General features: G+C 36.6%; 1 protein-coding gene across 1 annotated transcript in view; it reads left to right on the top strand.

The window, feature by feature from the left end:
- Nucleotides 1–15580, top strand: part of NCAM2 (neural cell adhesion molecule 2) — a 324932-nt gene that overhangs the window by 282914 nt on the left and 26438 nt on the right. Inside the window, exon 15 of the mRNA XM_075033906.1 lies at nt 6106–6286. Within this exon, the coding sequence (XP_074890007.1) occupies nt 6106–6286 (181 nt within the window). The remainder of the gene's footprint in view (nt 1–6105; nt 6287–15580) is intronic.

Here is a 15580-nt window from a genome sequence, read left to right as displayed (position 1 = left end):
AAGTTTTATTTTTCTGGAAATCACGTGTTTCATTCTGTCAAATATTGCTTGCCTAACATCAGTTTATTCATATTATGGGCAGGAGTTACTAACTATAATGAGATAATAAGAAGCTTCACATTTTGTTCTGTATTCCAGAGAAGTAGGTACTATGCAATTTTTATGAGTAGCAGCCTCAAATTGATTTATGCTGTTGCACGAAGGAAGTCAAGACAGTCTTACAAAGCTTCACTGATGGAATCTGAAGCTGATAGCATACATTGATTTCAAAGTTACCTTAGGAAAGAAGAGGAGAAGAGAGAGAAAGACAAGGGAAAACTGTTCCCTGGTAGCCAGCTGGGAAGAGTGGTGATGGGGATTCCCTAGACATGTGTCCTGTCTGATGCAGGAGGTGACTGCCCAACCACATTTCTCATAGTAACTGTGTAATTTTAATGGGGACCAACTCAAGCTCCCCTTTGGCTGTTCCTGCTTATGGTGCTATTAAAGTTGATTGGGGCACATGTGATGAGGTGCTGGTATTGCACCATGGATGTTAAGCTTTATGTATGTGGAAATGTGTACTGAATTTGTAAATGCTGTTTTCTACTGTGTTATTTACCAAGTACTATAGTAATAGACTAAAAGCTAGAGGGGAGGGTTGAAGAGATTGTGCAGACCAAGGGGAAGGTGAGTTGATAAGGAAGGCCAGGAGGAAGGAGCACTTGGGATACAGGGGAAAGACTGCCACAGCAGCTCAGGGCAAGTGGGTGACCAGGCACAGACCTGCAAGAGAAAGGCAGGCTACAAAGCAGCCTTAACACATGTTAAGCTTAGCTCCAGAAACAGCATGCAAACAATGTGTGATCACCATACAGGAATAATCACTTACACATGACTCACATAGTCACAAACAAAAGTTTGTGCTTACCACTCAAGTGCATTTTGACCATGATGGATATTCTGTAGCTGCACATGTTGCCCATTGTTCTCTGTAAATATGTATCATTATTATCTTGAAGAGATTTGTTCCCAGCCTTCAGTTAAGATTTTGGTATCGTATCCTGAATTACTTCATAATACTTAAAAGCAAGTATTGAAATAGGCTTCTTAGTGATTGGAAAATAGAATTCTGTTTCTATACTTTTCGGTCACAGAATGATAATAGTAAGCTAGAAAAAAAAAGGGGGGGTAGGGTGTTGTTTTTGTTTTTCCCTGGCAGGCCAAGTTTCAGTAAAAATTTTAAATTAGAATGAAATAAGTAAAATATCTACTTTTACAGTTATAAACTTTTAGATAGAAGAAAGAAAAATTAATTAAAATCCTATTTTGAAAAAAAAACCCAGTATTTATTTTTTACTTTTACATCCACAATGATGTTTGGAGGAAATGTGAGAGGAGCAATTAGTTTTGCAGGCCAGAAAGTTGTTAACCATGTTGACCTGTGACAGTGTTAATATTAATGCTCTGAATTTTGGCATTGACAAGTGTTTGACTGATAGGTTATGTGTTTCATTCTTGTTTTACTATGTTGATGGAGGGCTGTGTTCATTTTGTTCCTTTATGATAGGTTCTATAACAAAACTCTGTAAATATGAATCATTTAAAAAGAGATACTTTCTCATTTACTCCCACTCTGATATACCTACCATAAAACAGTTAAATGTGTTTGCATCTCTAAGTTCCACTTTACCTGCCAAATCCTCGGACTTTCTATGCATTTTAACACTATGTACGTTATCAGCCATTTTGTGTTTTCTTCAGTATTTGTCCTGTATTACCCAGACCTACAAAGCACCATCCTAATGTAATGAATTCTTGTGAAGTCATTGCTTTAAACTATCAGGTTGTCTTCGTGAGGATTTCTTGATATTTTTTCCTGCAAGCTTTCAAGACAGTGTGGCATCTCCTGCCCTTTTTTTTATCACAGGGACTACCATAATAACAAGTCAGTTTGAGCTGAACTTTCAGCACAACAATTTAGGGAGGGTGGAGAATAAAGGAAAGTGTTAAAGGGGGTTAATCACTTTTCCTCACTTTTTATGAGCTCCCAGAGAAAGTGAACTTGGGTACAATGTAAAATGACCATTAAAGAGAGAGATGTTATTTTCTAGACTAGTAAATAGTTAGGTGCCTAAACAGTGGATTGGCTTTACTTCCACTGTTGTCAGATGTGCCCTCAGTTTTGAGAAGCAGCCAAGTCATGGTAGACTGGAGTTTCACACTGCTTTGTATACTCTTTTTTTTGTCAGGGTATTTAGGTGCTTAGGTTACTCACAGCTGTCTTACATATCTAGGTCTTAGACACTTCTGAGATTTGACTGGTGCCTATTTTTAAAGCCAATACACATGCAATTAAGAAATAATAATATTTTTTTTTTAGTGTCATTAGTCTGTGACATTGTGGTTTCAGCTGAAATGAAGTTAATTTTCTTCCTAGTAGCTGGTATAGTGTTATGTTTTGGATTCAGTATGAGAAGAATGTTGATAACACACTGATGGTTTCAGTTGTTGCTAAGTAGTGTTCATAATAAATCAAGGATTTTTCAGCTTCTCCTGGCCAGCCAAGAAGAAGGCTGGAGGGGCACAAGAAGCTGGGAGGGGACACAGCCAGTGCAGCTGACCCAAACTGGCCAAAGGAATATTCCATACCATATGACATCATGCTGAGTTTATAAACTGGGGGGAGTTGGCCTGAGGGGGATCACTTGGGAACTAACTGGGCATTGGTCAGCAAGTGGTGAGCAATTGCATTGTGCGTCACTTGTTTTGTATATTCCAATCCTTTTATTTTTATTATTCTAATTTTATTATTGTTGTTATTATTATCATTCTTAGTTTCTTCCTTTCTGTTCTATTAAACTGTTCTTATCTCAGCCCATGAGTTTTACCTGTTTCCCTCTGATTCTCTCCCCCATCCCACTGGGGGCAGGGCGAAGTTAGTGAGCAGCTGCACAGTGCTTAGTTGCTGCCTGGGGTTAAACCACAACAGTTTGTTTCAACCAAAGACTTATACTGGGAAGCAGCAAGATCCCCAGAAATTGCCCATCATTGGTTAGTCTCATAGCATCAATGACTTTCTGCAAAGGAGTATTTCCACATTATATGAAACAAAACGAAAGGCAAATAAAGGAACAGTTTAATCTCTGAGGTTGCAGATCTGATTGCAGTTCCTGAAAACGTGCATTTGTTGGTGGATATTAATGATACAACTGCTAATAATAAGTGATTATTGAAGACATTTGTATTGACTTACCCCTCAAATTAGATGGTAGTTTGTGATTTAGAAGTTGATTTCATTTGTTGTAGAACACTGTGCATATGTGGAGCTTTCTATAAATTTTAAGCAGTATTAATAATAGAACAGCCTAATAAAGTATGAATTGTTCTTTTGTAGTTCCATTTATTGCTCCTTAAGCCCCCAATTAAAGGGTCTTAGCATAAACAGGGAGATTCGTAGGAAGATTTAACTGACAAACTCTTGTTTTGGCTCTCTTTTCATTTCTACACTAATAGTAAAATAAATCTGGACACATTATTGAGCTCTACCTCGTAAAAAGTACTTGAAAATGCATGTGAAATAACACCTATAATGAAGGATATTGCAGTTCTTTTCTTTTTTTCTTTAAGATGCCAAAAGCAGACTGTATTCTGGAAGACTTAATCTGTTTATCTTTAGAAGAAGACAACTTGCTTTCCAGATACTTTCTTTATTCTTCTTCCTCCTAACTTGTGTTTGTCACTCTTCATAAAACATTTTGCTGCCTTTGAGCTCAGGGCTTGGACTTTGTTTCATTTATCTCAATCCACCCAGTTGGCTTTCCTTTCAACTAAACTTAGGGTGTCACTTCTCTGGCATAGCATGCAGGTATCCTGTTACATTTCAGCTCTTTCATTAGTCTTCACCTGACCAAACTGTGGTACAACTGCCTTTTCACTTATTCTTGCATCTGCAGAAGAGCAACCTCATATAGAAATCTGTATAGTTTTCCTTCCAAATTTTAAGCTCATTCTATTCATCACATATAATTCTACAGTTTGTTTTCAAAGTATAGTCGTATATCTGTTTGCAATGCTGTCTTTTCTACCTGCAGGAACCATATTAGCCTGAATTTTTATTTTCCAATTCAGTAATTTTTTTCTCCTTCTGTGATTCTGAATGTCTTTGGAATTCCCCAGTATATTCACACAGTTGTATGTGCACACACCACATTCATGTATGGATCTTCTGATTTCTCTCATGTTGATATTCTTTGGAATTGAGGTGTATTATTTTTTTCTCCCAAACCTCACTAGTTTAAACACCCATTAAAATATGGTGCTACATAACATTGCTATTCCTAATATTACTAAGGAGTATTTGCATATGCATATTGCAATCAGTATTAATGCCTTTTATTTTAGCAGTGCTATACAAAAATATATATTTTGTAAAAGTAGTTTGATATAGTGATAATATAAGTGGATTCACTCAGTGGAATGTAAATATGGGTGGATTCACTCAGTGGCATATCAGATGATTGCAACAGAAATTATCCACAAGGATATGGGAAAATTGCCTTGACAGATAATACCAGTTTCACTGTATGATGAGTAAACTACTTTTCCTCCAGTGTATTTAGGTTCTTTCATGATTTGTAATGTGACTACCATTCTGATGTTTTTCATTGGTCTTCTGCTGCACCAAGTAGGCACTTTTACCCTGCTGCAAATGTTCCTGCAAAGATGTTTTACTGTATTTTAATCGTTCCTAGGACTATCATGGGTCAGTACCAATGCCAGTGCTGAAGAAGCAAGAAAGAGTTTAACAAAAGGTGAAGTCAGGATGGAAAACCCATCACGCTCAGCACTGATAGTGAATAAGTTATTGCAGCTGTGCACATAAGGGAGTTTAGTCTGTCACTCTATTTTCTGAAGACTAAGGGAGTGCGAAACACACATAAGGAACATGACTGAGCCCTGAACTGTCTAATTTAGCTGCTATTTTCTTTGACAATTTTATCAGTCAAGAGCAAGATGCTTCAGCAAAGAGCCTAAATATAAGCTGCTGAGAAGTATGGTAGTCTGCAGAAAAAAGTTAAACTTCCCTGTGTTTGAAGGGTTTCTTTTTTTTCCCAGAAAGTTTATATCCACTGACTGTGTCTGTGTTGCTGTATGAGTTGGATGGCTAGGATTTGGCTCTCAGCATAATTTTTGCCACTTTATTGTACCTCAGTGTTTAGTAAGAATAGGACTGCATGGCTTCTTACTAACTGTTATTGATACTCCTTTGAACAAGATGGCTTTTGTGTTTGACAATATATATATTGTTTTATCCTTTTAGCTATTAGTTATTTTGTAATTCTCATTTCTATAAAGAATAATTAAATATATTATGCACTAAAAGGAGTGATTGCAAAGGTAAGCATTCCAATTTTATGAAATGCCAGAATTAAGATTGCATCTGAAGTCCTCATTTGTTCCCTTTGTATACTTGTCTTAGGTAATTGTCTGAATTGTGAGAACCCTTTTTTTCTCTAGAACACCGTCTTAATGATTTACTTGTATCCTCTCACCAGTAGACATAGGACTGCATACTTTCTCAATGGTGTTTATATTGTTGCATACAACCCGGTTTGCAAATTGTTACTATAGTAGCACATACAGCTACAGTTTGTGTATATTTTCATTATATAACTAATGTATGATATAAGTACAGCTTGCATTCATGAACAATTCAAGTATGGGTTTAATGGCAAGTTTCTTTAAAAAAAACACTGTTCAAAATGTAATTGGAACATCTTTATAAAATAAAACTTTTACAGAATTTATTCTTAACAGCATTTGTAAATAGTTATCCTGCTGTTCCCCAAGATAAACATCAGTATTTGAGCAAAGTGTAAATTGAAGCTAAAAGGTTAAAAGGGATTGCCTACAAAATCCCTAAATCCACATTGTGGAAACATGATTAGGAGTGGTCAAAATTACAAAATGCCTGAGTACTCAGAACTCCAAAATTAGATTATTTGAATGTTCATAACCTCTGTAAATGAAACTACATAGTTTCTGTGCATCATGTAGACTCATAGTTTAGACAAATAATACAAGAGATTCTGAGAATTTAAACTAATATTTACATCTTTACAGAAAGACAAGGAAGACCAGTGGCTAGAGAAAAAAGTACAGGGTAGTAGAGACCACATCATCTTAGAGCATCTTCAGTGGACTATGGGTTACGAAGTACAAATTACAGCTGCCAACAGATTGGGTTATTCTGAACCAACATTATATGAATTCAGCATGCCACCAAAGCCTAACATTATTACAGGTAAGTTGATTTTAGAATGTTTTCTTTCTATGAATTGTTTACTACTCTTAGTACACTGACATGTTTAGTTGAACATAAGGTAATAGAAGTCGTCTTTAACTGACAAAGCCTGAGGCCCCATACTCTATTATCAACAAAGACTTGATTCAAAACCCCTAAATAGGACCCCATTTCCTACTTTTCCCTTAATAATAGTCATTTGTAAGTACAAAACAAGTATTGAATCTTCAACCCAGAAGATGACAGTTAACAAGAAATATAGTATTTAAGAAATACCTCCTATACATTTTTAAAATGCCTTGTACTGCCTATTTGTCTGTTGTAAGCAACTTAGTTGTTAAAATTCCTCAGTCCCATCTCTACCTGTGCTTCAAGATACACATGTAATAAAGGTATTTATTTTAGTGTCTGATGAGGTTAAGACTTCAAATAGTCTTGTTTAGATACTGTCTTACTGATTCACCCTAACATGGTGAGCATACAGCCTTGTATTAGGCCTATTTACAAGCTTTGAAATCTATAGATATGTCGTTCATATTTTTAAGTGTGTAAACAGGAAGGTCTGGTATTTTTTTAAGGAAAACTGCATAATAGTTAAGAGTGAGTGTGTTCCATTAACTAATTTATCAAGTTTTAATGCTTCGTAATGTAAAGTTATATTTTGGTGCAACAATGCAAAATTATTTCATTCAGAATAAACCCAAAATATGGTAATTTCTGATGTATTATGGGTTATTTTAATTTTTATAAAGCAAATGTTATGAGGAAAAGATTTCAAACTTATCTAAATTATGAGCTGATATCTTTAATAATAAATTCCAAATTAGATCAGTGTCATCATTACCATTTTAAAATCAGGTGCTAAATCATCTAACATAGTATTTTCTGTATGCCGTAAATTAAACTATCAGAGTATTAGGATAAGATTAAAATCTTGCCAAATAAACATAATGGCCAATATATTAAAAGGTAAACCATATCAATACCTGTGTTTTAATAGGAGCATCTGACTAGCATTGATCTTGGTAAAGTGGCAATGAGTTTGAATGGGTCATAGACTACTGTGTCATCAGAAAAGTTTGAAATAACTGACTTGAAATTTTGTTTCTGTCTATTGCAAGTTTTCCTCAAATATATTGTCAGGGAAATTATCTCAAGATCTCTGCAACATTTTTTAATATTCCATAGCAATTTGTTGATATCAAAAGCTTTGTTATTTGCATTTATAGAAAGGAATAGGCATTTGTAATTCATTAATAGGTTCAGATCCAGTTTGAGTACAAATATTTGGTTTATGCACTTGAATTGCAGTAGTGAGAGTTGATTTGCATTTTGATTGAAATTCAGGGCCTCAATAGGCCATGTGTACTTGTTTTTAAACACATAAGGCTTTGTGATTGCCATCATTCAGAAATAAAATTTCACTACATGATTGAAAAAGAAAAGCGAAAAAGAAATGTAGGAAAGCTTATTGTCCCAAGGAAATAAAAATATTTATCAAGTAGAAAAATAAATAAAACCTTATTTGGGTAAATGGAAGGGATAAGCCATTTTTCAATTTTGTATATTTGAAACACAAATCTTACTTGTTTTGCAATGCAATCTAACTTTAACCTGTTATAATTATTTAAAGTATTCCATTTTATTGCCACAACTGCTGTAACTGAGAGAAATATGATATGCCTCCGTAAATTACAACATAGGTGGTCTCTAAACATTTAAGTAAAAAGCAGCTTAGTTAATTCAGTTTCAGAAGATAGATAGAATATTTTTCTCTGAACACAGTTTTATAGGTATCTGGGGACCTTTTCCTTTCAGTGCTCTCCCATAACCATAACTCCATAAGTAGTTGTAAGAAGTCTGTTACACTATTTAACATCAGATCTTCTTTATATGAATCATTATTGCAATTATGATTGTGGAACTGATTATTTTGTCAACTGTTTTTGCAAAGCCTGAAAAGAGGTTTTCATCTGTATGTGCCCAAGTCTATGGCACTTCAGCTGAACAGAGTGTTTCTGTCTTCCTCTAAATGTAATTAAAAACCAAGATATCTGTAGATACTATGTGTGCAATCTCATGGATATTACTTAACCCAAGAGAATTTTGGGATCCTCTAAGTATCGTGATGGTTAACTATACCTAACATACTATTCTGGTGAAAATGCATGCAAGCTAATGCAATTAATCAGAGAACTGGACAGAGATGGAGGCAAGGATACATTAATTGTCCTTTGATAGGTGCCTACCAGGGAAATGGGAGTTGTCACAAGAAATAAAACTTTAGTTCTGATTGCTGCAGAAGGAGCTTGTTTATGCTTTCAAGAGCCATTGGATATAAGGCAGAAGTAGTAATCCTTGAGGGCAGGGATTGGAAGCCAAAACCCTACTTACGTGAAGGCACAACTCCTATGGGCACTGAATCCACAACTTCTGCTTGCTAGGGAAGTGTAAGCAAGTACCAGCTCATGGCTGGCAGTCAAATTCTATAATAACAGAATATGATGATCTTCCATTAGCAGTCTTAGGTCTAGGAAGGAGCTTGAGGCTGCAGATTGCTGTCTGGCATCAGTGAGGAGTATAAATGAGACAGACATTCCTTTAAAATTTCACCTGGTTGGCCTCAGCAGCCTCCAACTCTAGATGGACTTGATTTTGTAATTCTGTTCCTAGGCCTGTAACATGGTCTCCATTCACTGAAACACTCAAATTTGTTATTAGTTCTTCAGAATTTGTAATCCTTTTAATGAAAGTTTCCTGGTTTTCTGAAGGGTTTATCAATGGAACCTCACACTGACTTTGAAAAACACTCAACAAACCAACTTCTTAAAACGCTTTGCCTTAAACAAATGTATGTATAAATATATTCATATATGTATATATGTGTATACATATATACATTACTGTATATTATATCTATGTATATATAATTTTACTTCTTACTTTCTTGAGTTATTTTTTCCAGTCAGCAATTCCATCTTTGTATTTCAGATTTTACTTAGGCGTATGAGCATGTATTTAAGAATCATGCTGTGAAGAAAGAGTGGCATAATCTTAAATGTAGTAATTTATATATTCCAAAATCTCACTAGGGATGTTAGCTGGCAGTACTTGTAGGCAGGTGCAATTCTAACATTGTTGTGCTTGCCTCTGAATGAAGTCTTTATCAGATTTTAATTACTCATTTGCGATATTTTTGAAAATTTTGTTCTGGCTTCTCTATAGTGTTAAGCTGCTTCTAGTGCTGTGAGAAAAAAAGGGGATTCTCAAAGGAGTTGTGTGCCTTAGCTCTTAGCTCTTTATCAGTGTTAGGACAGCATAGACTAACCTCTACAGCCATAACAAACCCTCTGACTAGGTGTCACTGGGAGCAGCCAAACTCCATCAGCTCCTGGAGCTGACATTACAGTGCCTTTGTATGGGTCCATTTACTCTTTCTCAGCAGGGCAGAGATATCCTGTCTTTGTACCTTGCAGCTGGTACAAAAGTGTCCAAATCAGCTGTCATTCTGAACCACTACTATTGTAACCTAAAAACACATCTACAGTTTTATATTGAATGAATCTTAAAAGAAGATGTTAAAAGAGGATACTTTCTGCAAGTGTTAGATATATTTTCAGAAATTAGTGGCAGAAGATTAATGCAGGTGCTGTCTTCCAAAGGCTTTTATCCAGTCAGTGCTGTTTGGAAGGCCAGAAGATATATTAAAAACGGCTGCAAGTTGTGTCTTATCATAAGTTTTTTCTTCTTAATAGTGGGAAAATGAGAAAAGCATTTGGGGATAATAAGAAGCCCTTAGACCTATTTTTCTCACTTTGCAATATTGGTTGGTTTGGGTTTTTTTAACTTCCAATACTGCATGGACTATTGGAATTATTTTTTTATTAACATCTCTGGAAAAGTTTTAGTCCCTTGTGCATCTGTTTTTTCAATGCATGTCTGTCACCAATGCTTAAAATCATATAGGTAAAGAGGGACAATTTAATGCATGATATTTTCACTCATCATCACTAGTAGCAAAGATTATATTCTTCATGCCAAACATGATTTTTATCAGTAGTTTTTACAAAAATGCAGCTTCTGCATCTCCAGTGGTGTCAAAGTGAATGAAAAATAAAAATAGCTCTTATCAATGCTTTGGGTATGTGTGTGTATATATATGTATTTGAATTTGTGTATGTACATTTTATGATGTATTACATAGATAAAATAGGGCTTTTGAACTATACAGAAAGTGTTTTATTAGACTAGAAGCTAGGATAATGAACTTTTTCATCTAAAGACTGAAAATTACTAAGTACAGAAAAATAGAAATGTCTCCCTCATGCTCACAATTTTCTCTAAAGGACAAGTCCTTTTCTTTAATTTTACTCTCAGTCAAGCAATTCATTGACTTTTTTGGGGTAGAAAAAAATTCTGTATGATCCCACCTGTGTAGCTGGTGTAGGTTTTTGTTCCTGTCACATCTTGCTGCCAAACAGCAGACTCTCTTGCTACAGGTGCTCTCTTTGTCTCTCACATCCCTTCAACCCTGACCCATAGGCTGCAAGAGTCTCCCTGGGGCACAGCCTCCCTAGCTCTGAAGGGAGGAGTAACCTCCCTTTTCTCTAGAAGCGTTGACTTGACCCTGACAAGGCATCAGCTAAGAGAAGCCAAGAAGCACCCTTCTTCATTCTTGTTCTGTACGCCACCACAAAAGTACATAACATTTGTTGACTTACTGTAACTATGAATAAACTTCCAATCTGAATAGTTCTTGTGTCCTTTGAAGCATTTTTCTTAGATTTCAAATAATTTCAGATCTGTTTGAAATTATATTTTACCTGATTACAACCAAGCCTCAACGTCAGGGTAACACCTAAAAGCGTGCTTGCATGACCAAGGCCTCTGCTCTCATTACCATTAGCCTTCCTTGCCACAAGAGCATGTTGCTGGCTCATGTTCAACTTGGTGTCCACCAGGACCCCCAGAGCCATTTCTGCAAAGCTGCTTTCCAGCTGGGTGGCCCCCAGCCATATACTGGTGTCTGGGGTTGTTCCCCCCCAGGGGCAGGAATTTGCACTTGCCCTTGTTGAACTTCACAAGGTTCCTGTCGGCCCATTTCTCCAGCCTGTCGAGGTCCCTCTGGATGGCAGCACAACCATCTGGTGTATCAGCCACTCCTCCAAGATTTGAGTCATCAGCAAACTTGCTGATGGTACGCTCTGCCCCATTGTCGAAATCATTGATGATGTTGAACAGGTTTGGACCCAGTATTGACCCCTGGGGTACACCGCTAGTCACTGGTCCCCAACTAGACTTCATACCATTGATCAACACTCTCTGGGCCCAGCCATTCAGCCAGTTTCCAATTCCACCTCACTGTCTGCTTGTCCAGCCTATGTATCAACAGTTTCTCTTCGAGGATCTTATGGGAGATAGTGTTGAAAGCCTTACTGAAGTCAACGCAGATAATATGCACAGCTCTCGCCTCACCTACTAAGCCAGTCATTTCATCATAGAAGGTTACCTTGGTGAAGCATGACTTTGCCTTTGTGAATCAATTCTGGCTACATCTGATGTAGTAGTTCTTCATGCCTGGGAACAGTTTCCAGGATTAGTTGCTCCATCACCTTCCCAGGGATTGAGGTGAGGCTGACTGGCCTGTAGATCCCTGAGCCCTCCTTCCTGCCCCTTCTAAAGGCAGAAGTGACATTTGCTTTCCCCTGTCCTCAGGGACCTCTCTTAATCTCCATGATCATTCAAAGATTATTGAGAATAGCCCTGCATTGACAGCTCCCTCAGCGCTTGTGGGTGCATCTCATCAGAGCTCATGGACTTACGTATATCCAGTTTTTTTAAGTATTCCCTGACCTGATCCTTGCTCAGAATTTCCTCAACTCTCCGGATCCTATCCTTACATTTTCAAAGGCAATGATATCTCTGTTATGTTTATTTTCTAGATTTCTCTTTACAGCTGTTCTTCCATAAAACCAAGCCAGATTTTTTTCTTCCTCGCTTTCACTTCAGTAGCAACAACAGCATTCTTCTGGCCAGGTTGGGTTTCAGTTATATTTGTGGTATTTTTTGTCTCAGTACATAATCAATAATCCTTGTGCTTTTGCAGATATAAACTGTCTGTTTTGTTAACTTTAATCAACAATTCTCTAGGTAATGAGCAAGGAAAAGCCTAAAGATATTCCCTCTTGAGCATTTTGCAGAACTGCTGGTAACCAAAATTAGTCATTAGTGACCATGTGTAGCTCAGCTGAAGAGAAGCCCTTTCCAGGTACAATGTGTTATTTCAGAGCAAGGCCACTTTCTGAGGCAGAGTTAGCTATTGGGTAATGTCAGCAGTTGGCTTCTGGTACTTAGTTCTAGGAAAAGTTATGTTGCATCATTAAAAGTTAAATTAGGAGAATCATGGAGATTTGTAGTCATCATCTTTTGTAGTCTCCTTCCATAGAAAAAGCTAAAATGGGTGCCAGTGGGTACTTGAGCCAGGACTAAAAGTCATGACTTGTGGCTTTTAAGTTGCCAGTTTAAATCTCCAGGAAAAGACTGCAGAATTATATTCTGTACTGATTCTTCTGTAATAACATTTTGGCCTGCTTTTCAGCCTATGGTTTGTGACCACACTGCCTATCCATTTATGTGTGTATGTATACCTGTAAAAAAATCCATCAATTTGTGTCTTCAGATAACTTTGAATGCAGTTGATGTTTTCACTAAAGTTGCCGGAGAACAGAGGCTTCAAAAATAATACATTCCTGTAAACTTTTTTTTTAAAAAATAGGTATCTGAGGGTGGAAGTAAAATTCTTTGTAGCTCAGTAAGGAAAATATTGTATTAGAAATTTACACACTTTTAGCAATCGGAATAATTTGGGAAAGAAGACTTGTAACTTTCCAACCCTTGATCCTTGCACTACCTTCGATAGCAACAATAAATTTAAACCAAGAAAGAAAAAGAAAAGCATGGAAGGAGTTTGAAGGTATTTCCAAAGGCAAAATTTCCATTCCAAGGATCAGAAATTTTAAGTCCATGATGGGTACCTCTTTTGTACAACTTTGTGCATTACAAGATTCCTTATTCTATCTCTGCCACTTTGACTAGTTAGGGTTTTAGTTTAATCTAAAATGAAGAACAAAATGCAGTAGTCAAAAAGGAAAGCCTTGAGGACGTTAGTCTCCTTGCAGCTCTGATCACATTCCCAAGGCAAGGAAGAGCTGCAGCATTACCCTTGTGAAATTACCTGCATCATTTTCTCATAGGCTGAAGGATATTGTTATTCCAAAATCAGAACTCAAAAATAAAGACTTTTGTCCGACTTTTGTTCAAATCATAATTCTGAGCTAAAAGTGTAAAGCAAAGTCTTCAGCATGTATTGCTGTATTGGAAGAATAATTTTTATATTTTATTTTCTGAAGAGGGTAGAGAGAAGAGATTAAATGTGCCTTTGAGATCTCATGCTTTGAGAATAGGAGTTGGTAGGAATCACACCAATCAGATAAATTAATATCCAAAACTTCAGAAAGATGACAGCCCCCACAAAACCTATTTGCTTTTGTTTTGCAAAGCAGTACTAGAATTTGCTGAGTAAGAGCCATTTCTCATCAAATCCTGGAGATGAGCATTGTTGTAAATGATAGGGTGTGTTCTTGCTGTAGGCTAAAACCAGCTCTGTTTGGTCCATTCCCTGCAAAGAGTAACTTTTTTACATGAAAAGGGATAGAAATCGCTTACTAAAATTGATAGAACTTATTTGATATGAATCAGAGACAAAAAGGCTTACACTCTCAGTATCATCAGCAGGGTTCATAGGCAAAAAAAAAAAAAGATATTTTTTATAAAATGTCACTCTTACAGTACAGCTATCACAGGAATTAACTAGCACTGAATACTAGAAAAGCAGTGGAACGCTAGAAAAAAACCCAAATAATAGTGAAAAAACTACTCTGTATTCACAGAACTTCTGCTTCAAAAGGAATTATTTTTTTTTTTGCCTTCTGAATTTAAGTTTGCTTATCTTTTTGAATGCTATGAGAAAAAAAGAAAATCATCATAGATGTTGAATGTTAACGTGCAAGGCTACACTTTATAAGTATGGTACTCTTATTCACCTAGAATATTTGTTATGAGTAATTGCTAGCATTATGTTGCTTTATAATTAAAAAAATGTAAGTGCCAATTAAAAGATTAAGTTGATAGATATATTATCTAAAAATACTTAAAATCTGTGCTATTAAAATAACTGTGGAAGTTTAATGTGTCAAAGAATTTTTTGCTATGAATATAAGGACCAAATTATTTAAGTCCAAATAAAAAGAACAGGTTGTGAATTTTGAACAGCTTGAACAGTCATAATTTCTTTAAAAATGTGTATCATTGAAAACACTGCAGTAGAAATATATGTGAGGATGAGGTAAAGTCCATAATAGCTCTTAGTTTATTTATATTGCTGTCTTTTCTACTTGATAGTTACCTACACTCAGATGTATATTTGTGCAAGAACAGGGTGTCCTGGTTTCAGCTGGGATAGAGTTAACTGTCTTCCTAGTAGCTGGTACGGTGCTATGTTTTGAGTTCAGTATGCGAAGAATGTTGATAACACACTCATGTTTTCAGTTGTTGCTCAGTAGTGTTTAGACTATAGTCAAGGATTTTTCAGCTTCTCGTGGCCAGCCAGTGAGAAAGCTGGAGGGGCACAAGAAGTTGGCACAGGACACAGCCAGGGCACCTGACCCAAACTGGCCAACAGTGTATTCCATACCATGGGACGTCCCATCTAGTATAGGAACTGGGGAGTGGGGGCAGGGAATCGCCGCTCGGGGACTGGCTGGGTGTCGGTCGGCGGGTGGTGAGCAATTGCCCTGTGCATCATTTGTACATTCCAATCCTTTTATTACTACTGCTGTCATTTTATTAGTGTTATCATTATCATTATTAGTTACTTCTTTTCTGTTCTATTAAACCGTTCTTATCTCAACCCACGAGTTTTACTTCTTTTCCTGATTTTCTCCCCCATCCCACTGGATGGGGGGGACTGAGTGAGCGGCTGCGTGGTGCTTAGTTGCTGGCTGGGGTTAAGCCACGACACAGGGACATATTCCTGTTATAAGAGGATAATGCATTGGTTAAACTTTATGCATCTATGTCCCAAAGGCAAGTTTCCCGCCAGAACATATTCATGAAACAACAGCTCTGTGATTTAAGCTAAATTTAAGGTGCGTTGCAAAAACCCCTAGAAGATTCAAATCCTAAAACCTAGAAATCCTTTGAGTTTGGGTAGCATTTAAATTCTGCATGTCTTGA

This window comes from Buteo buteo, chromosome 8 (assembly GCF_964188355.1).
Source record: "Buteo buteo chromosome 8, bButBut1.hap1.1, whole genome shotgun sequence".
In the NCBI taxonomy this organism is placed as follows: domain Eukaryota; kingdom Metazoa; phylum Chordata; class Aves; order Accipitriformes; family Accipitridae; genus Buteo; species Buteo buteo.
This window is presented reverse-complemented; position numbering and strand designations above follow the sequence as displayed.